This window comes from Hemitrygon akajei, chromosome 17, assembly GCF_048418815.1.
Source record: "Hemitrygon akajei chromosome 17, sHemAka1.3, whole genome shotgun sequence".
In the NCBI taxonomy this organism is placed as follows: Eukaryota; Metazoa; Chordata; class Chondrichthyes; order Myliobatiformes; family Dasyatidae; genus Hemitrygon; species Hemitrygon akajei.
This window is the reverse complement of record NC_133140.1, coordinates 7,881,838-7,905,028: the sequence shown is the minus strand read 5'-3', so window position 1 is coordinate 7,905,028 and position 23,191 is coordinate 7,881,838. Positions and strand designations below refer to the sequence as shown.

Here is a 23,191-nt window from a genome sequence, read left to right as displayed (position 1 = left end):
GTAAACAACTTATCCCAATCCACTCTTCCTAGTTCCTTTTTCATTTCCACAAAATTGGCACTTCTCCAATTTAGAACCGCAGCTCGAGGACCAGACCTATCCTTATCCATAATTAACTTGAAACTAATGACATTATGTTCACTGGACCCAAAATGTTCGTCGACATGTACTTCTATCTCCTGAACTGTGGTTCCTTAATAGGAGATCAAGTATTGCATCCTCTCTCGTAGGTACCTCTATATAGGGATTTAGAAAACTTTTCTGAACACATTTGACAAACTCCAAGCCATCTAGCCCTTTCACAGTGTGGGAGTCCCAGTCAATATGTGGAAAGTTAAAATCCCCTACTATTACAACTTTCCGTTTCTTACATCGGTCTGCTATCGCTCTACAGATTTGCTCCTCCAATTCTCTCTGACTATTGGGTGGTCTATAATACAACCCTAGTGTGGTCACACCATTCCTGTTCCTCAGCTCCACCCATTTGGCCTCTGTAGACAAGCCTTCTGAGCTGTCCTGTCTACGCACAGCTGTGATATTTTCCATGACTAGTAATGCCACTCCTCCCCCTTACAACCTCCCCCCCCATCACGTCTGAAACAACGGAAACCCGGAACATTAAGCTGCCAGTCCTGCCGCTCCTGCAACCAAGTCTCACTAATAGCATAATGTCACATGCCAATCCATGCCCTAAGCTCATCTGCCTTACCTACAATACTCCTTGCATTGAAATAGATGCACCTGAGAACACTTCTATCATGTACAAATCTTTGATTTCTGCCTATACGTGCAATCCTTGCATGACCTTTATCCTCCTCCTCCACCTCACTATCTGCTCTAACACTCTGGTTCCCCTCCCCCTGCAAATCTAGACAAGTTAGAGTTTGTAAAATGTGTTCAGGAAAGTTTTCTAAATCAATATATAGAGGCACCAACTAGAGAGGGTGCAGTATTAGATCTCCTATTAGGAAATGAGTTAGGACAGGTGATGGAAGTGTGTGTAGGGGAGCACTTTGGTTCCAGTGATCATAAGACCATTAGTTTCAACTTGATCGTGGATAAAGATAGATCTGGTCCTTGGGTTGAGGTTCTAAACTGGAAAAAGGTCAATTTTGAAGAAATGAGAAAAGATCTAAAAAGCATGGATTGGGACAGGTTGTTCTCTGGCAAGGATGTTGGTAAGTGGGAGGCCTTCAAAGGAGAAATTTTGAGAGTGCAAAGTTTGTATGTTCCTATCAGGATTAAAGGTAAAGTGAATAAGAATAAGAAACCTTGGTTCTCTAGGGATATTGAAACTGATGAAGAAGAGAAAGATGAATGACATGTATATGAAACGGAGCAAATAAGATACTTGAGGAGTATAAAATGTGCAAAAAAATGCTTAAAGAAATCAGGAGTGCTAAGAGAAGACACGAGGTAGCTTTGGCAGTCAAGGTGAAGGTTAATCCAAAGAACTTCTACAGGTATGTTAAGAGCAAAAGGATAGTAAGGGATAAAATTGGTCCTCTTGAAGATCAGAGTGGTCAGCTATGTATGGAACCAAAAGAAATGGGGGAGATCTTTTAAGGCAAACAAGTGGTGAGGTCATGGAACCTATACAGATTGAAGAGGAGGAGGTGCTTGCTATAGTGAGGCAAATCAGAGTAGATAAATCCCCAGGACCTGACAGGGTATTCCCTCGGACCTTGAAGGAGGCTAGTGTTGAAATTGCAGGCGCCCTGGCAGATATATTTAAAATGTCATTAGTCTATGGGTAAGGTGCCGGAGGATTGGAGGATAGCTCATGTTGTTCCGTTGTTTAAAAAAGGCTCTAAAAGTAGTCCAGGAAATTATAGGCCGGTAAATTTGACGTCGGTAGTAGGTAAATTATTGGAAGGAGTACTAAGAGATAGGATCTACAAGTATTTAGATAGACAGGGACTTTTTAAAAAAATTTTTTAATTAGTTTTTCAAAACATTTTACAAATTAAAAACCCCAAATCCCAATGAGGAGCATTAATACAGTGCAAAATTAAGCATACAATAACAATATGCTACAAAGGAAGAGAATTTAACAAAAAAGCACCTAAATTAAAGACAAGTAAGCTTAGTGTCCTCCCCAAGACCCACAACACAAGAAAAAAAACATCTCCAGACCGACCACAACACAATATAGAGAGTATAAGTCAGGACAGTCAAACTCCCAGACTGTGAATACACTTAGCAACAGAGGATAATAATGCCTACTACCAGAAAAAAAAAGGGAGCTGAAAGCAAGGGACCGTAAAGAAGAAAAAAAAGAAAAAAAACCGTAGTCAAGAGGAAGGTTATGAAAGTTTATAGAAACGGAAAACCCCTGGAAACCAGAGCATTTCCTGAACTGAGCCCATATACGCAAAGTGTGGCTAACAAGAGGATTAGCTATTGATCTGGGCAGACTACTAGGGAGTGCAGAGCCAAGAAGTGCAGAGATAGATAATTCTTTAGTGGAGCTCAACTCCATTGCCACCCAATTAGAGCACTCGGGTTGGCCGTGGAAGAAAGACCAGAAGGTAGCACAACGTATATTAGCTGCCCAATAATATAAGCGAAAGTTAGGTAAAGCCAGGCCACCCTCTTTTTTAGATTTTTGGAGGTGGATTTTATTAATTCTAGAGCGCTTATTCTGCCACAGATATGACAAAATAATAGATTCTAAGAAATCAAAAAAAGATTTAGGAATAAAAATTGGGATAGATTGAAATAAGTATAAAAATTTGGGGAGAACATACATTTTAACAACATTAATATGACCTACCAAAGACATAGATAGAGGTGACCATTGTACCAGACTCTGTTTTATAGCATATGAAAGATTGACAAAGTTTTCACGAAAGAGATCTTTAAACTTCCTTGTGACTGTAATTCCAAGATAAGTAAATTGATTATGGACTACTTTAAAAGGGAGATCACGAAATATTAGTTCTTGTGCTTCTTTATTAATTGGGAAAAGTTCACTCTTATGTAAATTAAGTTTATAGCCAGAGATCTGGCTAAACTGGTCAAGAAGTGAAAACATTAGAGGTAAGGATGTAGATGGATTTGAGAGAAAGAGTAATAAGTCATCAGCATAGAGAGAAACTTTATGCTCAACACCCCCTCTCCAAATCCCGGTCAATTCAGGACAGTTTCGAAATGCTATCGCCAGAGGTTCTATAGCCAAATCAAAGAGAAAGGGACTTAAGGGGCATCCCTGACGGGTGCCACGTTTGAGATTAAATACTTGGGATTTCTGAAAATTAGTTAAAATAGAAGCAGTAGGACATTGGTACAGCAATTGGATCCAAGAGATGAAACTTTGGCCGAGGTCAAATTTTTCTAAGACTGCAAAAAGGTAGTTCCACTCTATACGATCAAATGCTTTCTCCGCATCGAGGGAAATAACACATTCAGGAGTCCCAGTTGCAGCTGAGTAAAAGATATTAAATAGACGCCGAATGTTAGAAAAAGGGAGACGGTTTTTAATAAAGCCTGTTTGGTCATCAGGGATAATGGAGGGAATAACGGTTTCTAATCTATGAGCCAACACTTTAGCTAAGATCTTTACATCAACGTTGAGCAGAGAGATCGGCCTGTATGAGGAACACTCTGTTGGGTCTTTGCCCTTTTTTAAAAGAAGAATAATAGATGCCTCATTGAAAGAGGGTGGCAATTTGCCGTAATTAAACGAGTCAGATAATACTGGAAGTAACTGAGGAGAAAGAAGTGAAGAGAATGATTTATAAAATTCTACAGGGAACCCATCAGGTCCAGGAGATTTCCCTGAGGACAGTGCAGAAATTGCAAAAGATATTTCTTCTGATGATATAGGCACATTGAGTTTGGCTTTGAAATCGGATGAAAGTGAGGGGATATTCAGATTCTGTAAAAATTGATCAACAGAGATATTGTCATTCAGAGATTCAGAGGAATAAAGCCGAGAATAAAAATTTTTAAACGCATCATTAATTTCTAAATGATCCGATGTAAAGTCTCCGTTCTCCTTCCGGATCTTTGTAATATGTTGTTTGGCTTTAGAACGCCTCAGCTGATTGGCTAAGAATTTACCAGACTTATCCCCATGAATGTAAAAGCGACTCTTGCTTTCGAGAAGTTGGCGTTCGACAGGTTGAGTGGACAGAAGGTTAAATTTAGTTTGGAGTTCAACACGCTTCTTGTATAATTCAGGGTTCTTAGTTTGGGCATATATTTGATCCAAATCTTTAATCTGGTTAATGAGGTCTGATCGATCTGCACGGGATCTTCTATTGAGATTTGCTGTGTAAGAGATTATTTGACCCCTCAGATATGCTTTCATGGCATCCCAGACAATCTGGGATGGCACTTCAGGTGATGTATTAGTGTTAAAATAAAAGGTTATCTGATCCTTAATAAATTTTACAAAATCATCATCCGATAATAAAGTTGAATCAAATCACCAGTGTTTATTCCTCTGAGGGAGACCAGGAAAGTTCAGAGAGAGGGTAATTGGGGCATGGTCAGAAATCAGTATACTCTGATAGTCACAAGAGTGGGCAAATGGGATAAGTTGGTTATCAAGTAAGAAATAGTCAATTCTAGTGAAGGTATGGTGAACATGTGAGAAAAAAGAATAATCTCTCTCCGTAGGATGGAGGAAATGCCATATATCAGAGATACCAAAATTAGAGAGAAACGACTGGATAGCTAAGGCAGATTTAGTAGGTGATCTGGTAACAGAGGACGATCGATCCAGTTTAGGATCCAACCAACAGTTGAAGTCACCACCCAGTATAAGAGAGTATGAGTTTAAGTCTGGTAGTGAGGAAAAAAACCGTTCAAAAAAGTTAACATCGTCAAAGTTGGGGGCATACAGGTTTGCTAGTGCAACTTTAGTGTTATATAGTTTACCAGAAACAATAATAAAACGGCCATTTGTATCAGGTATTTTATTATGGAGTTCAAAAGGAATATTTGAGTTAATAAGAGTGGAGGCTCCCCTAGCTTTAGCGGCAAAGGATGAATGAAAATGCTGACCCACCCACTTTGACAGAAGCCGGGAGTTATCAAAACAACGAATATGAGTTTCTTGAAGGAAAGCAATGTCAGCTTTGAGTTGTTTGATATCTGAGAATACCTTCCTCCTTTTAACAGGGTGATTCAGTCCCTTTACATTCCAGCTCACGAATTTAAGTGCACTAGCCATTATCAATTACTAATGCATAAAAGGCAGCAGGCTTATAAAAAGTCAAGCAGTACAATAGCAGTCTGGGAGCAGAGATGTAAACATAGATTTGTAAAATCAAAACATATACATGTCCTGAGCAATAAAGAGAAACAATAAATACAGTGAGTGATGTTGGAACTGGAAAACCCACCCCAGCCACACAACCCAAAACTAGACGGCTACCAAAGCAAGTAGCTAGCTCTACCAAAAAAATTAACCCAAATACAACTTCCAGATCTGTGTCATTAACAACCGTTCCGTATAAATACTATAGCAAATAGTAACTAGTTTATGCACTAGAAAACATAACTACAGATTAGAACACCTTCTGCAGAGATATAAAACTTAATACAGAGAAAATCGGAAGAAAACCAAAACTAACCTACCCGCGAAAAATTATAGAAGAATAAAGTAAGAGAAAGGGAAAAGAAAGGTAAAAAAAAAAAGAGGAAGGGGAAAATTATAAATTCAAGACGAGTATTTATCAACCATTTACAGAGGAGAGAAAAAAATTCAGAGATTAGAAAAAAGGGGTGAAGAAAAGAAGAAAAATAAATAAATAAATAAATAAATAAATAAATAAATAAGGAAAAATTAATCAGCAATTAAACTGTGAACCAACAAACAGGGAGGCCTTCACTAAAGACTTTGAACCTCCAAAACAAGTTAGAGTCAGTTGTAGAACTCTGTAGATAAAGTTATATAAGAATAAAAATAGATTACACACACACCAAATCCCGGGAGAGATTGTCAACAGCCCTTAGAGTTTCAATGAATAATGTCTGAGTGATTCAAGTAAAGTCTGAGTCCAGAAAAAGTAATTTTACTACGAGGAGTACTTATCCACCATTTTAGGAGGTCCGATCAGATTCCGAAGATGACTGGATAGCCGGAAGACTTGCCACAAATGCTTCAGCTTCCTTCACTGATTTGAACCACTTGTATTTTCCAGTATTAAGCTTGATTCGTAGATCGGCAGGAGTACGAAGAGAGGGTTTGAAACCACGTTCAAAAAGTACTTTCATTGCACCTTTAAACTCAGCGCGCATCTTTAAGGTCTGGGGTGCAAAATCTTCCACAAAGCGAATGGATGTATCCTGGAAAGTAAAGGACCCCCTGCGACGTGCCTCTACAATCAGACTGTGTTTTACCTGGTGCTGATGGAAGCACAAGATTACTGGTCATGGACGGGAGCCCAGAATTCTGGGGGGAGCGTAGACTCTGTGTGCCCGTTCGAGCTCAGGCGGATTCGGTAGCAAATCTTTCCCGAATATCTCACAGAGAAACTTGGCGAAAAACTTCACGGTTGGTCCATGTTCGGTCGCCTCTGGCAATCCAAGAATTCTAAGATTGCAGCGTCTGCTGCGATTTTCGAGATCCACCATTTTGGAAAGGAGTTTGTTACATTTTTCCTCTAAGCTGGAACAGAGAGTCTCCAAGTATCGAACACGACTTTCTAAATCTTCAGAAGTCGAATCGATGCGAGATAGGTGTTCGGCAAGCTTGTCCACTTTATCGTTGATCCGATCCAGTTTGTCTTCCAACTGTTTGAAAGCGGTTTTAAATTCCTTTAAAATTTCGTCTCGGAGCTTTCTGAGCGCAGCCAGGGTCTCGTCTGAGAGAGCCGTAGCTTCCTTTCTCCCGGATTTAGAACTCTTGCTAGACATTGTAAGTTAGATGTGTTCACAGGCAAGTAAGAGATACCGAAAAAGTTCCCAACTAAGGTTTAAAAAATGGAGACATTTAGTGCAAAGATAGCGACAGTAACGGAACAAAAGTTCGGAGCAGCTAAACAATCGCCATCTTACCGGAAGTCCTCATAGACAGGGACTTATTAGGGAGAGTCAACACGGCTTTGTGCATGGTAGGTCATGTTTAGAGTTTTTCGAGGAGGTTATAAGGAAAGTAGATGAAGAGAAGGTAGTGGATACTGTCTACATGGACTTAAATCAGGCCTTTGACAAGGTCCCGCATGGGAGGTTAGTTAAGAAGATTCAGTCGCTAGGTATACATGGTGAGGTAGTAAATTGGATTAGACATTGGCTCAGTGGGAGAAGTCAGAGAGTGGTAGTGGAGGACTGCTTCTCTGAGTGGAGGCCTGTGACTAGTGGTGTGCCACAAGGATCGGTGCTGGGTCCATTGTTATTTGTCATCTATATCAATGATCTGGATGATAATGTGGTAAATTGGATCAGCAAATTTGCTGATGATACAAAGATTGGAGGTGTAGTGGACAGTGAGGAATGTTTTCAAAGCTTGCAGAGGGATCTGGACCAGCTGGAAAAGTGGGCTGAAAAATGGCAGATGAAGGTTAATACAGACAAGTGTGAGGTATTGCACTTTGGAAGGAAAAACCAAGGTAGAACATACAAGGTAAATGGTAGGGCACTGAGGAGTGCAGTAGAACAGAAGGATCTAGGAATACAGATACAAAATTCCCTAAAAGTGGCATCACAGGTTTTTAGTGTAGTAACAAGAGCTTTTGGTACATTGGCCTTTATAAATCAAAGTATTGAGTATAAGAGTTGGAATGCTATGGTGAGGTTACATAAGGCATTAGTGAGGCCAAATTTGGAGTATTGTGTGCAGTTTTGGTCACCGAATTACAGGAAGGATATTGATAAGGTTGAAAGAGTGCAGAGAAGGTTTACAAGGATGTTGCCGGGACTTGAGAAACTGAGTTACAGAGAAAGGTTGAATAGGTTAGGACTTTATTCCCTGGGCATAGAAGAATGAGGGGAGACTTGATAGATGTATATAAAATTATGATGGGTATAGATAAAGTGAATGCAAGCAGGCTTTTTCCACTGAGGCCAGGGGAGAAAAAACCAGAGGACATGGGTGAAGGGGGAAAAGTTTAAAGGGAACATTGGGGGGGGGGGCTTCTTCACACAGAGAGTGGTGGGGGTGTGGAATGAGCTGGCAGATGAAGTGGTAAATGCGGACTCACTTTTAACATTTAAAAATAACTTGGACAGGTAGGTTAACGAGAGGTATATGGAAGGATATGGGCCAGGTGCAGGTCAGTGGGACTAGGCAGAAAATGGTTCGGCACAGCCAAGAAGGGCCAAAAAGGCCTGTTTCTGTGCTGTAATGTTCTATGGTTCTAAATCCCCCAGAGCAGCACTAGGAAATCTACCTGCAACGATGTTCAGTTCAGGTGCAAACCGTCCCATGGAAACAGGTCTTACCTTCCCTTTAACAAAGTCCAGAAACATGAAGCCCTCCCTCCTGCACCATCTCCTTAGCCACGTGTTTAGCTGCATTATCTTCCTATTTCTAGCCTCACTAGCATGTGGCATGGGTAGCAATCTTGAGATTGCAACCCTGGAGGTCCTGTTCTTCAAATTTGCACCTAACTCCCTAAACACTCTTTGCAGGACCTCCTCCTCCTTCATATCCACATCATTAGTCCTGACATGGACCATGACATCTGGCTGCTCACCCTCCCTCCTGAGAACTTGAACCAAGATATCGCAGATCCTGGCACCAGGGAGGCAACAGACCATCAAGGATTCTCGATCTCTCCCACAGGACCTCTTATCTGTCCCCCTAACTATCGAATCCCTTATCACTACTGCTGTCCTCTTTTCCCTCCTTTCTGAGCTGAGGGTCCAGTCTCGGTGCCAGAGACGTGACCGTTACAACTTGTCCCGAGTAAGTCGTCCCCACCAACAGTATCCAAAACGGTATACTTATTGTTGATGGGAACAGCCACAGGGGTGCTCTGTTCTTTCTGTCTATTCCCCTTCCCTCTCTTGACAGTCCTAATGCCCTTCCCTTGGACAACATTGGTGGTGTGGAAAGGGGAGACTTGCAGCTTGGGCAACTGCCGGTCTTCCATAAAAAAAAGCCTTGCCCAGGCTTGCGCCCTGGAAACTTTCCAAGGTGCAAATCAATGGTCTATCAAGACTAACGGAGGCCTACACACACCTGACAGTCACCCAGCTACCTACCTCCTGACTTTTAGGGGTGACTGTCTCCCTGAAACTGCTGTCTATTTCTGTCTCTGCCTCCCGAATGATTCGAAGTTCATCCAGCTCCAGTTCCCTAACTCGGTTTGTCAGGAGCTGGAACTGGATGCACTTTTTACAGGTGTAGTCATCAGGGACAATTGTGCTGTCCCTGACTTCCCACATACTGCATACGGAGCACTCGACTGCCCTAAATGCTGCCTCCATTACCTACTCTTAAATTAATTAAATTAAAGGAACTTATCTGGTCTTACTTCACTGGGAGCAAGTTCATCCTTAGCATCTGCTCGCTGAAGCCTCTCGAGCCAAAGCCTCAAAGCTCCACACCTACCCTGAGCCACTCACACCCTGGCTGCTCCTCTTCAGTTACCCCTCCTTTGTCTCTGCCAATTATCTCAAGTACTCCTCTCTCTAATCAACACTGTTTAACCCTTCGATTGCCCTCCATGCTCCTTTTAAATCACACTCACCTCAGCTGCTTCCCAGCATTCAGTGCTCTCCCGAGCACCTCGCTCCTCCTCCTGCTGTGACAGTCCCGCGATCACACTATCCCGAATCTTAAATAATTTTCTGATGATCACTACTGTTAAAATGTGTTTATATGTCATTGGAGAATGCAGGCAATGCTCAATGTGCACAATTTGTGAAAGGAGAAGTCTTAACATTTAAGTAGCACATTTAAGTTCTGCGGTACTTTAAAAAAAAAATAATGGGTAGACAAGGAGAAACCAAAGAGATAAAGGACAGTTAGCCTGCCATTACTAGTGGGGAAGATACTGGAGGGATTTCTAAGTGACTGGATCTACCAGCATTTAGATAATCAGAGCATGATTAGGTGTAATCAACATGGCTTTGTGAGTTGCAAATTGTGCTTAATGAACCTTTCAGAGTTTTATTTTGAAAAAGTAACCAAAAATGTAGATGAGGGCAATGTTATGTACTTTAGCAAGACCTTCAAGATCTTGCACAGTAGGTTGCTCTAGAAGGTTAGGTCCTATGGTCTCCAGGGAGAGTTAAGTGAATTCAAAACTGGCTTGGAGGTAGAAAGCAGAGGGAGGTGGTTGAAGGTTGTTTCTCAGAATTAAGGTTTGACTAGTCGTGTGCTGCAGGGGTTGGTGTCAAGACCCTTGTTAGCCATTACTTATAATAAACAATTTGGATGTGAATGCACAAGTCATGATTAGTAAGTTTGCTGACAAAACTAGGAGATAATAAGGTTATGTAGATGACGAGATCTTGATCAGTTAGGGAAGTGGGCTGAGAAATGATGCATTTTGGAAAATCAAACCAGTAGAGCACTTGTACTATGGTAGGGTTCTAAGGGTTCGGGAGTTGGGACATTATGGTGCAATTGTATAGGTCATTAGTGAGTCTGCACTTGAGTTCTGTGTACAGTTTTGGTCAGCCTGTTTATAGGAAAAATATAGTTAAATTGGAAAGAGAGGCATGGATAAGGTGGATGTTAAGACTTTTCCCCATGATAGGGGAGTCCACAACTAGGGGATATAAAAGTTTTACTGTGAGAGGGGAAAGATTTAAAAGGGATTTGAAGGGCAACTTCCAAGCTCTTTGACAAAGTAACTACTGAGATGTGTCATGGGTTATCACCAGAGAACAAAGTTCCAGAAAAGTAAGCAATCGTAATAAGACAGCTGCACTTTCATTTTGGAGTATTCCTACCTAACAGGCTGCAGATATAAATAGAAGTCAACATCTGATTTGCCATAAATTTTTGTTGAAACAGGATTGAAGCTCTCTGTAGTCTACTGCTGGTTTTCTTTATAATCAAATTTCAAAACTTGACTTCTAGAGCTTGAGGTTTGTATCTGCGTGCTGAACATTTACAACAATTTACTTAAAATAATTATGCCTAATTAAAAAAGGGAAAGTTATGTTAGAAGTCAGTAGAAGACCAATACAGTCATTTAAAACTGCCGAGCCCAAATTCAAGCTGCTTGAGCATGTTGGAGAAAAAAAACACTTGAAGAAAAATAAGTAGTTCAACAATGTTATTATTCATCTATTTTAGGTTTTTCTTCTGGCAAAATATCTATTCATATTACTTTATTCATGGTTATAAACCATGTAAAATAATTAATCATCTCATTACAAAAAGAAACAAGTAAAAAGCTTTTACTTGTTGAAGGGTGTTGGCCCGTGTGGTGAACTAGATATACCTGTCTGACTGCTCCTGTGGCTCCTCCCACAGACCCCTGTATAAAGGCGACTGTGGGCTGCTGCTCTCCCTCATTTCCCCCAGGATGTAGTGCTGTTTATTCTTCCAGTCAATAAAAGCCGATATCTCGCTTCCTAAGTCTCAGCGTGAGTTATTGATGGTGCATCAGCCCGAAACTGTTTAACTCATTCGGTGTGCTGCAAGTAAAAGTTTTTTTAAGTACACTCGCTTCGTTATTTACTAAAAATATCGTCACATTGCACTGGACTATGTGAAAGGCTTACGGGGCATTTTATATTTTTAGCTGAGTAGACCCACCACACACCTACCAGGTGGCCAATCCGACTCTGCCAGGGACCGTGGTACCTCCCAATATCTCAAGTACAACGGTCAGTTTAGCCCGGCAGTGGGAAGAGGAGAAGAAATTAACATTTGGAGCAAGCATTCTGAATCGAAGTATTTCAGGTCACGGTCGAACTATCCGACTGGTGTGAGTTTGGGTTCACCTCCCGTCATGGAACAGGATTTAAGTCCCGCCCTCAATCAACATGCGTGATGCTTGCTTGATGTCATCGGGTAGCAACGCAGAGACGCGGCGAGCGGGCGGTCTAAAGCCGGAGCGCCCACTCGAGGCCGGAGCGAAGTCGGCAGCCCGAGGGTCTGCCCGAAGCCGCAAACGAGCTAGAAGGCCGGGCACGAACGGAGGCCGAGGCGAACGAGCGGTTCTGTTCGCGTGAAGCTAGGCCTGAGCAACTCGGGCCCCGATTTACTAAGCGGGCTGCAAGCAGTTCAGCACTGGTATGGATGGCGTTGGCTGGCATATTGTACAGGGGAGTGGGAATGTATAAATAAATGTAGGATTTGAAGTGGGATGTCAGTACTATAGTCAATGCGGGGGAGCTGGGCTTGATGAGTTTAATTCTCCCAAGCAGCTTGGTGGACGTCAATTTCCCTGGTGCCCGTGTTTACAATATGACGACAGTCTTCGACAGATTTTTACTTAGTACCAAGGTGTCTTTTTAAAAATAGGAAATTCAAAGCAAAACCCGCTGATGCCCGAAGGAGAATAAACATTTCAGGTTGTTTATTTTTCATTGGCACCGTAATCTTCAGCTCCTAAACCTGATAATTGTATTTAAAAAAATAGATTGTAGCAGACGGTGTTTCGTTCAATTTGTATGATTTCGTTCTGGATTTTCTTGACTAGAGATTTCACTTTTAATTACTGATCAGATTTCCTAGTACCCACGTTTACCTGGATTCTGTTAACAGTAGACTTGAAACTGTTAAGTATCCCGTGCTAAATCAATCAGTGCCAGCGCTTTTGCAGTCAAATCAGATTAGGTAGGTAGGCTAACACAAGCTTTGTCCTGAAAAAAACTGGAAATACTAACTTTGTTTCTCAGTTAACACTTGCTGCTGGAGCAACTATTTCCAGCATTCTCTTGATAATTTTTGTTATAATTTTATATTTTTTCTTAATCCTCAGTGTTTATCATAAGTAGTTCCTTTTATTCTGTATATTTTAAGCTGAATTGGTAGTTTTGTGATTTGCATTTTCTGATACTGTACCTTCCTTCCCTCCCTCCCACAGCTTTTTCCCTGCATGCATTTTGATCATTTCCATAGTGATTTATGATTTTTTGTTTCCATTTGTAGCTCTAGGTGATAACCATGCTTGTTCCAGTGTTCAGCCTCAAGTTGAACCACAGAATTAACCCTCGAATGGTGTCTGTTGGAAAATATGATGGCATACACCCCTGTTTGACTGCAGCAACGCAGGCTGGAAAGGTACTGCTTCTTAAAATATTGTTGCTGAATGACCAGGTACAATAATTAGTGGGGGTATTAAGTGAGAGTTTATAACTGTTAACAGACTGAATAGTGGCTGTTTGAGGATTCTGTTGAAAAGGGAAGGTGATACTGTAGTGGATTTGTAGTCTAGATCCCAGGGCAAAGACCTGAGGTCATGAGTTTGAATCCCACCATGGAATTGAAAAGTCTAATGATGACCATGAAAACCACAAACAATTGTTAACAAGTCTTAACTGATTATCTAATATCCCGTAAGGCAGGAAATCTGTGGTTCTATCTGGTCTGACTCATGATTTTAGACCAGCAGCGATATGACTGACTCTTAACTGTACTAAGAAATGGCATAACAAGCCATTCAGTTGTTCTAAACTTTTCAAAACCCACAAGGAAACAAAAAACACAACTGACCTGGAGACCAGAATGAAAATGGCAAAATCTGCCTATGCCTATGCACATACATATATTGAAATAAGTACCATTAATTCACCTTTGCTGGGTCCAGGAAACTTCTCCTTAGAATTAACCAATAAGAAAATACTCTTTCACTTAATGAAAGGACAAAGAAGCTTGCAGAAAATTACTTAATCCTTATTTGCATATTTAACACTAAGTCTTAGCTGGAGTTATGCTTTTAGTTCCATTTGGTAATGAAAATTGTATGAGTTAAGCTGCTGAAGCAATTTAAGTGTGCCATTATGCTGTAGTTTTTTGGAGTAAATGTGAAAAATATTTCAGAGCTATATGTGCACCGTTTCATTATTGCCATGAAAAGAAATCAGTACATAATGATATGCTAAAGTGACAATAATGGAAGAAGTAGAATTAGCAGTTTGAGAATGGTGAAGTGAAAGAGTTTATTAATTCAGAAGTCTGATATCACACTTCGTTTTCTACTGTGACTTTAGTGAAATTTCTTAAGATAATTTATTTCCTTTGCTTTAAGTATTTGATTTACTGTAATTAATAAACATTGTTGATATGTTCTCCTTAGGTCTTTATACACAACCCACATATTCGTAGCCAGCGTGTTGTAGCTAACAATTTATTACAAGGTGGCCTGGATTCCGACACCTACCTCTTAAATATAAACCAGAATGTCAGCTGTCTAACTGCAGGAGTACTTAATCCCACACTTGGCTATGACACATTGCTCGTAGGCACACAGACTAATCTACTGGCCTATGATGTACATAACAACAGTGATGTTTTCTATAAGGAGGTAAGATTTTAATTCAATAATGAACAATGAGGGGACAGTTTCAAAGGCGCATCCCAAGATGTTTCCAGTCATTTTTAAAAATTAATGGTCATTTTGTGCACAGCAAGCTGTAATGAACCAAGCTGCTAATGACGTGATAATATAACTTTTTTTAGAAATTTTGATTGGATAAATGAAAGTTTTGCATCATAATTTTACCTGATTCTAATGCATTGTGTGCTTATTGAAAATTCATGTCTCCACTTGATGAATTTGGTGCTTCTCCTTGTCAATGTTGCAAATTGAGATTATTATCTGATTAGCTTTCAGAAATGGTCTTGATGTTAGTTTTACTTTATTTCTCCTTTATCCAAAATAAAATACAATGGTACTTTGGTATAAATGAGAAGTATATTTTTCATTTAAGAACTCCTGTTCTGGCTCCTTCTTCTCTGTGATCTTTTGTTCTCCCTCTCACTGCTCTGAGTTTTGTCCATCTTTCTTGGCCATGGACTTTTCTGTTGCATTGGCAGAAAATTAGCAGGCGTATCTTGGGATACTTACAATGGCATCCAAAACTCAAAAAGCCACCGAGTTGCTTTTCTTATTAAGCCTGCACAACTGCATGTCTTTTAATGTTACTTTGTTAATTTCTCTTCATTGCTTTGTTCTTGTTCCAGAATAATCAAAACAAATGTTCTGATGTCCTATTACTAGATTCCAATAAGAGCTTTTGTCTTTGATGGTATCTCTCATTTTATTAAGGTAACTGCTTCATTATCTGTCATTGCCCTAACTATCCAAAATATACTTTATTCAGAATTTAAGTTTTTTATACCCCTAAAGAAAGTATCTCCCACTCTTAAACCTAAACATTTTCCTTCATCTTTAATTAGTAACTTATTTTTCTAACTTAAATTATCCATCACCTGGGGGCCTCTGATATAAATCCCATTCTTGGGCAGACAACCTATCTTTGGTGTTCACAATCTCCAGTAAAATTTCCTAGTCATCTAATTTTCAATTGGATAATGTGGATTACATTCACGAAAGACAAACTCTTCATACCTCTCGATAGTCTTCAATTAGTTTTATAATTTTGTTCTTTATTTTACTTCAGCTTGGAGAAGTTATAACACCTCAGTGAACAGAAACTTTTTCTATTGGTCATTTCAATCATAATGCACATGGGGTGGTTCAAATATAGGTCAGTCATCTCAGGTCCGATCTGTTACTGCAGAAATTTCTCAGTCAATGTCTTAAATCTAAACAATTTCAGCTGCTTACTCAAGGCAAAGTTGGAAGTAGTAACATTCACTCATCTGTTCCTCAGTGTTTATTTTTATTTGTGGTTCCCCAAAAAAATGAAACAGCTATGGCTGCAGGCAGCAAAACTGAAGCAGCATTTAGGTAATTCCCTGATAATCAATGGAAATGTTCAGTATATACCAGCCAATATCCATCTCTAGCTGGAGGAAATCCTCTCACTTGAGTAGGGTATGTAACCATATTAACAGCACCAAATCTCCCAAGCCATCTGGGAGGACCATTGTTGAAGAATCACAAAAATAGTGTGGACACAGAGCAAGTTACATAGGAAACCTACAGCACAATACAGGCCCTTCAGCCCACGAAGTTGAGCCAAACATGTCCCTACCTTAGAAATTACTAGGGTTAACCATAGCCCTATATTTTTCTAATCTCCACGTACCTATCCAAAAGTCTCTTAAAAGACCCTATTGTATCCACCTCCACCACCGGCAGCCCATTCCACGCACTCACTGCTCTCTGCTTTTTTTTAAAAAAAACAACTTACCCCTGACATCTCTGTACCTACTCCCAAGCACCTTAAACCTGTGCCCTGTTGTGGCACCCATTTCAGCCCTGGGAAAAAGCCTCTGACTGTCCACATGATCAATGCCTCTCATCATCTTATACACCTCTATCAGGTCACCTCTCATCCTCTGTCGTTCCAAGGAGAAAAGGTCAAGTTCACTCAACCTATTCTCATAAGACATGCTCCCCAATCCAGGTAACATCCTTGTCCTTTCAATATTTTTATTAATTTCTACATAGAAGAATACAGAGTTCAAGAAAATACATATTATAAAACAAAAGACTGTAATAATACCTATACATTATATTTGAATCACGTTAATGAACTCCTTACCCTATATTTATGTAGATTAGATTAATTCGTATGTTGAGATATGAATAATTTAATTATTTTATATATATTAAAAAAAATCTAAACCCACTACCAAATCCAAAGCTGTTTGGTAAAGAAAAAAAGGGAAAAAAGGAAAAAAAACTCAAATTAAGAATTTCATCTATTAAGTTCTTATCAGACTTTTAGGAAATGTTTGAATTGAGATCGCAGAAAGTCTCTAATTTGTAAATATCGAAAAAAGTGGGTATTTGGTAAACTATATTTAGTTGACAGTTGTTCAAAGGAAGAAAATTTCCTCCAACAAACAGATCCCGGAAACATATAATACCCAATCTATCCCATTGTTTAAAAACTACATCAGTCTTAAAAAAATAATTAAGAAAAATGGGACTAGAATGGGAAAATCTCAATAACCAAAGTGTTTTTTAAATTGTATCCAGATCCTCAAGGTATGTTTAACTACCACAGTTTCAGTTATTTTACTTAAAGATAAAGGAAGTGAATATCCCAAAAGAGAGATGATAGAAAATTTATTAACAGTTAACTTTTAAAGAAACCCAACCCGGACAGTCCTCATGATTAATATGATATAACCAAAACGTAAGATTCTATATACTAACTGCCCTATAATAAATCCTAAAATGTGGTAAAGCTAAACCTCCATTCTTTTTAACTTTCTGGAGATGAACTTCATTCAGGTGAGGACTTTTATTTTTCCATATATGAGAGGATAAAATAGAGTCAAGAGAATCAAAAAAGGATTTAGGAATGAAGACGGGTAAGGCCTGGAAGAGGTATACAAATTTAGCTAAGATATTCATTTTAATAGAATTAATTCGGCCAAACAATGATAACAAAAGAGCCAACCAATTTGATAATGTTCTTTTTATATAATTTAATAAAGTAAGAAAATTTTCTTCAAATAGGTATTTATAATTTTTTTTGTAATTTATTTTTTATTGAAGTTCATCATCAAACAAACATTTCCGTAAGATGTATTTCAGACATTGTACATATATATCACAAATCTCCTCAAAGTATTTATCTGAGGAATACACTTATAGAAAGGAGCGGGGAAAAAAACAAGCAAAAGGAATAAACTATGTACAAGTAGGGAGTGATTTTTTTTTTACAACATATTCATTGATTTGTGAGAATAAAATCAGGCCTGTGAGGCATTATGTAGTTAAACCATTTTTCCCAGTATGAATCAAATTGTTCCAGCTTATGATTAACAGATGCTGTTATTTTCTCCATTTTGTAAATGTCCATTGTAATTTCCATCCATGCATTTAAAGTTGGGCTCTCCTCTGATAACTATTTCCTAGTAAGAGTCTTTTTACCAGCTACCAACAGTATTTTCATTAAATATTTATCTCTTTTCAACCATTCCTGAGGTATATATCCAAAATATATGGTCTTATTCTCCAAGTGTATTTCACATTTAAAGATGTCTTGTAGGGCATTGTGTATCCCCCTTCAATAGTTTTTGATAACAGGGCAGTCCCAAAAAATATGATAATGATTTGCGTTTTGATTTCCACAATTTCTCCAGCAAACAGGGTTACTATCATAGTGGGATTTCTGAGAGGGTGTAATAAAATATCTTATCAAGTTTTTCCATCCAAACTCCCCCATTTCTGTGAACTGGTACACTTCCATTGATACCTCCATATTATTGTCCATTCTTCCTCAGATATAATTATCCCTCTTTCCTTCTCCCATTTTGTTTTAATGTATGAAGTCGAATGTGTTTTAAGATTTGACAGACCCTTATACATGCTTGAAACTATTCTACTACCATTATCTGAATTATATGCTTTTGTAGCAGTGTGCTACACACAGCACTGGAATAACAACACGCAGATGGTGAGTTGCAGTTGCATAAAAGATTTATTCAAACTTGGTGGCCTCACTTTTAAGCCTTCCCATTTCCACCTGGCGCCCTTTTTGGGGCCGGCCTCTCTGCGCTGTGCCATTTTGTGAGCCGGTTCGAGTGCGCTGGAAAGTGGGTCACCACATAACCCCCCCCCCCCCCCAGAACCGGCGATACACCCCCCAATGTCCACAGTCTGAGTCGGCCTCTGTTTGGGAGGTCTGCCTCTGCGCCTGTGGTGCCTGATCTCGAACTGGCTGCGCCAAGTCCACGTGGGCCAGTTTGAGTCGGTCCACCGTGAAAACCTCCTCTTTCCCCCCAATGTGCAGCACGAATGTGGACCCATTGTTCCTGATCACCTTAAATGGCCCCTTGTAGGGCCTCTGTAGCGGTGGCCTACACACAGCACTGTCGTACAAAAACAAACTTACAGTGCTGCAGGTCGAGCTCTGTCCATGCTGTGAAGTGGATATGGGGGCCAGGTTACCGAGCCTCTTGTGTAGTCTGTCCAGGACTGCTATGGGTTCTTCCTCTTGCCTCCTTGGGGCTGGTATGAACTCTCCTGAGACGACCAGGGGTGCGCAGTACACCAACTTGGCCGACAAGGTGTGCAGATCCTCTTTGGGCGTGGTGCGGGTTCCGAGCAGGACCCAGGGAAGTTCGTCCGCCCAGTTAGGCCCTTTCAGGTGGGCCATGAGAGCCAACTTCAGGTGATGGTGGAAACACTCCACTAGTCCGTTCGATTGTGGGTGGTAGGCAGTTGTGTGGTGTAGCTGTGTTCCCAGAAGGCTGGCCATAGCTGACCACAGGCTGGAGGTGAACTGGGCGCCTCTGTCGGAGGTAATGTGGGCCGATACACCAAAGCGAGATACCCTGGTTGCAATCAGTGCTCGGGCACAGGATTCGGAGATGGTGTCGGTGAGCGGGACTGCCTCTGGCCATCTTGTGAATCAGTCTACGATAGATAGAAGGTCGTGACACTGGCAGAGGCCCCACGATATCCACATGAATGTGGTCAAAACGCCGGCAGTTGGGGTGGAACTGCTGCGGCAGAGCTTTAGTGTGCCGCTGCACCATGGCTGTTTGGCACTGCATGCACGTTTTGGCTCATTCACTGACCTGCTTGAGGAGTCCATGCCAAACGAACCTGTTGGAGACCATCCTGATGGAGGGGTGCGTTAAGTTGTGAATGGAGTTGAAAACTCGCTGCTGCCAGGCTGCCGGGACAATGGGGTGAGGTTGGCAGGTAGCTACGTCACACAGTAGGGTCCTGTCACCTGGGCCTACAGGGAAGTCTTGGAGCTGCAAACCAGAGACTGCAGTTCTGTAACTAGGGATCTCATCGTCTGCCTGCTGCTCCTCCGCCAGTGCTGCATAGTCCACCCCCTGGGACAGGGCCTGGATGGTAGGTCTGGATAGTGCGTCCGCCACGACGTTGTCCTTTCCTGAGATATGCTGGATGTCCGTCGTGTATTAGGAGATGTAGGACAGATGTCGTTGCTGGCAGTATGACCAGGGATCGGATGCCTTTGTGAACGCAAAGGTAAGCAATTTGTGGTCCGTGAACGTGGTGAAGGGCCTACCTTCTAAGAAGTACCTGTAATGCTGGATTGCCAGGTATAGTGCCAACAGCTCCCGGTCGAAAGCACTGTATTTGAATTCGGGTGGTCGTAGGTGTTTGCTGAAAATGCCAGGGGTTGCCAGCGACCCTCGATGAGTTGTTCCAGCACTCCGCTGACTGCTGTGTTGGATGCATCCACTGTGAGGGTGGTTGGGACGTCTGTTCTGGGGTGCACTGGCATCGTGGCATTTGCCAAGGCTTCTTTGGTTTTAACGAAAGCGGCTGTGGCCTCTTCGTCCCAGGTAATGTCCTTGCCCTTACCCGACATCAGGGTGAACAGGGGGCACATGATTTGGGCTGCTGAGGGGAGGAAGTGGTAGTAGAAATTCACCATACCCCAGAATTCCTGCAGGCCTTTGAGTGTGTTGGGTCGGGGGAAGTGGCGGACCACGTCTACCTTGGTGGGCAGAGGGGTTGCCCCGTCTTTAGTAATCCTCTGGCCCAGGAAGTCGATGGTGTCAAGTCCGAACTGGCATTTGACTGGGTTTATTGTTAGACTGTATTCACTCATTCGGGCGTAGAGTTGATGGAGGTGGGACAGATGCTCCTGACGACTACTGCTGGCTATGAGGATGTCATCCAAATAGATGAATGCAAAGTCCAGGTTGCGTCCCACCGCATCCATGAGCTGCTGGAACGTCTGTGCAGCATTCTTTAGGCCGTGTGGCATTCGGAGGAATTCGTAAAGGCCGAACGGGGTGATGAGTGCTGTTTTGGGGATGTCGTCAGGATGCATCGGGATTTGATGGTATCCCCGGACGAGGTCTACCTTGGAAAAGATCCTTGCGCCGTAGGGGTGCAAAGTCCTGAATGTACAGCACAGGGTAGCGGTCCGGTGTTGTAGCCTTGTTTAGCCTGTGGTAGTCACCGCATGGTCTCCAGCCCCCTGTTGCTTTGGGCACCATGTGCAGCGGGGAGGCCCATGGGCTGTCAGACCGCCGTATTATCCCCAATTCCTCCATCCTCTTGAACTCCTCCTTCGCCAGTCGGAGCTTGTCCGGGGGAAGCCTTCGAGCACGGGCATGGAGTGGTGGTTTTTGTGTCTGGATGTGGTGCTGTACGCCGTGTCTGGACATGGCTGCCGTGAACTGCAGTGCCAGAACTGATGGGAAGTCCACCAGGACTCCGGTGAATTCGTTGTCGGACAGTGTGACGGATTCCAGGTGTGGGGCTGGCAACTTGGCTTCATCCAGGGAGAACGTTTGAAAAGTCTTGGCGTGGACTAGTCTCTTCCCTTGCAGGTCGACCAGCAGGCTGTGAGCTCGCAAAAAATCTGCCCCCAGGAGTGGTTGGGCCACGGTGGCCAGTGTGAAGTCCCACATGAACCGGCTGGAGCCGAACTGTAGCCGCATCGTACGGGTGCCGTAGGTCCGTATTGTGCTGCCATTTGTGGCCCTCAGGGTGGGTCCCTGTTCTCTGTTGCGGGTGTCGTAACTCGTTGGAGGTAAGACGCTGATCTCGGTTCCGGTGTCGACCAAAAAGCGGCGTCCCGACTGTTAGTCCCAGACATACAGGAGGCTATCCTGATGGCCAGCCGCCGTAGCCATCAGCGGCGGCTGGCCCTGGTGTTTCCCAGGAAGTTGCAGGGTGGGCTTCTGTACCCCACCGCTGGTGGTAGAAGCACCATTGTTCATTGGCCTCTGCACTCCTGCTTCCGGGTTTTGTGGGCTCTGCTGCCAGGCCTGGTCTGGTCTGCTGTTGGGCGCGTGGCTTGGTGATCTGTGTGACGGACGCCCCACTGTCCTTCTTGGCTTTCCACAGCACATCTGCCTGGGCTGCCACCTTCCGGGGGTCGCTGAAATCCGCGTCGGACAGCAGCAGGCGTATGTTCTTGGGCAGCTGCTCTAGGAATGCCTACTCAAACATGAGGCGGGGCTTGTGTCCTTCAGTCAGGGCCAGCATCTCGTTCATTAATGCTGACGGCGGCCTGTCTCCCAAACCATCCAGGTGCAGTAAGCGGGCAGCCTGCTCGCGCCGTGAGAGTCCGAAAGTCCTTATGAGCAAGGCTTTGAATTCTGTGTATTTGCCATCCTCCGGGGGCGACTGTACGAACTCCTCAACCTGGGCGGCTGTCTCCTGGTCGAGGGAGCTCACCACGTAGTAGTAATGTGTGGAATCTGAGGTTATCTGCCGAATGTGGAATTGGGCTTCTGCTTGTTGGAACTATAGGTGAGGTCGCAGCGTCCAGAAGCTTGGCAGTTTTAACGAAACTGCATGAACAGATGTAGCGTCATTCATCTCCGGTCCAAATATCGTTTGGGCCATCGGGATCACCAATTGTAGCGGTGTGCTACACACAGCGCTGGAATAACGACATGCAGACGGTGAGTTGCAGTTGCGTAAAAGATTTATTCAAACTTTGCGGCCTTGCTTTTAAGCCTTCCCATTTCCGCCCTCCCCGGTCCCTTCAAGCGCGCGGGCTTTTCCCCTTGCTGGTGAAGAAGGCCAGGCGCCTGTTTTGGGGCTGGCCTCTCTGCTGGCGCGCTCCATTTTGTGAGCCGGTTCGAGTGCGCTGGAAAGTGGGTCACCACACTTTTCTAAATAACTCTATCAAGCATGTACTTGCCTTGGTTACATTTTTTAAGCGTCTTATTAACATATTGTCGCATCTGTAAATACCGATTAAAAAATCTTGTTTTTCTAATAAGTGTTTCTCTTTAAGCATTTCAAAACTTAACAGTGTTCCTTCTGTTGCAAAGAACTGTTATTCCTTTAGCTGTTCTGTCCTTAAATCTAGCATCCAATTTATTTGGTGTAAAATTCGAGTCATATGCACACCATTTAAGAATTGCAATATCTCCCTCTAGAGTAGTAGTATTTTCAGTTGTTTTGTGGCACTAGACAGGGCTGTCCTCTTAGCCCTTTATTATTCAATATTGCCTTGGAACCCTTAGCTATTGCTATTTGTGACTCACCCAATATACTTGGCATTACCTGTGGAAATGGGACACACAAGTTATCACTATATGCAGTTGATCTGCTACTATATATCTCTAACCCTGAGAAATCCATCCCTGCAGTAATATCCCTGGCTTGCTCAGTTTCGTAGCTTTCCTGGCTACAAACTGAATCTTAATAAGAGTGAACTCTTCCCATTAAATATGCAGATTCCAATTTATAGACATTCACCATTCAGATTGGTTACTGACTATTTTACT

General features: G+C 42.2%; 1 protein-coding gene across 3 annotated transcripts in view; it reads left to right on the top strand.

The window, feature by feature from the left end:
- Nucleotides 1-11,598: 11,598 nt before the first annotated feature.
- bbs2 (Bardet-Biedl syndrome 2) overlaps nt 11,599-23,191 on the top strand; it is a 136,792-nt gene continuing 125,199 nt past the window's right edge. The window contains exons 1-3 of one of the 3 annotated variants that reach the window (XR_012101867.1): nt 11,599-12,151; nt 13,013-13,144; nt 14,160-14,387. Coding sequence is in view for 2 of the 3 variants with exons in the window: in XM_073069629.1 (XP_072925730.1) it covers nt 13,028-13,144; nt 14,160-14,387 (345 nt within the window). In the remaining variant the exon portion in view is untranslated. The remainder of the gene's footprint in view (nt 12,152-13,012; nt 13,145-14,159; nt 14,388-23,191) is intronic. The other 2 variants (XM_073069629.1, XM_073069630.1) reach the window with 2 other exon arrangements.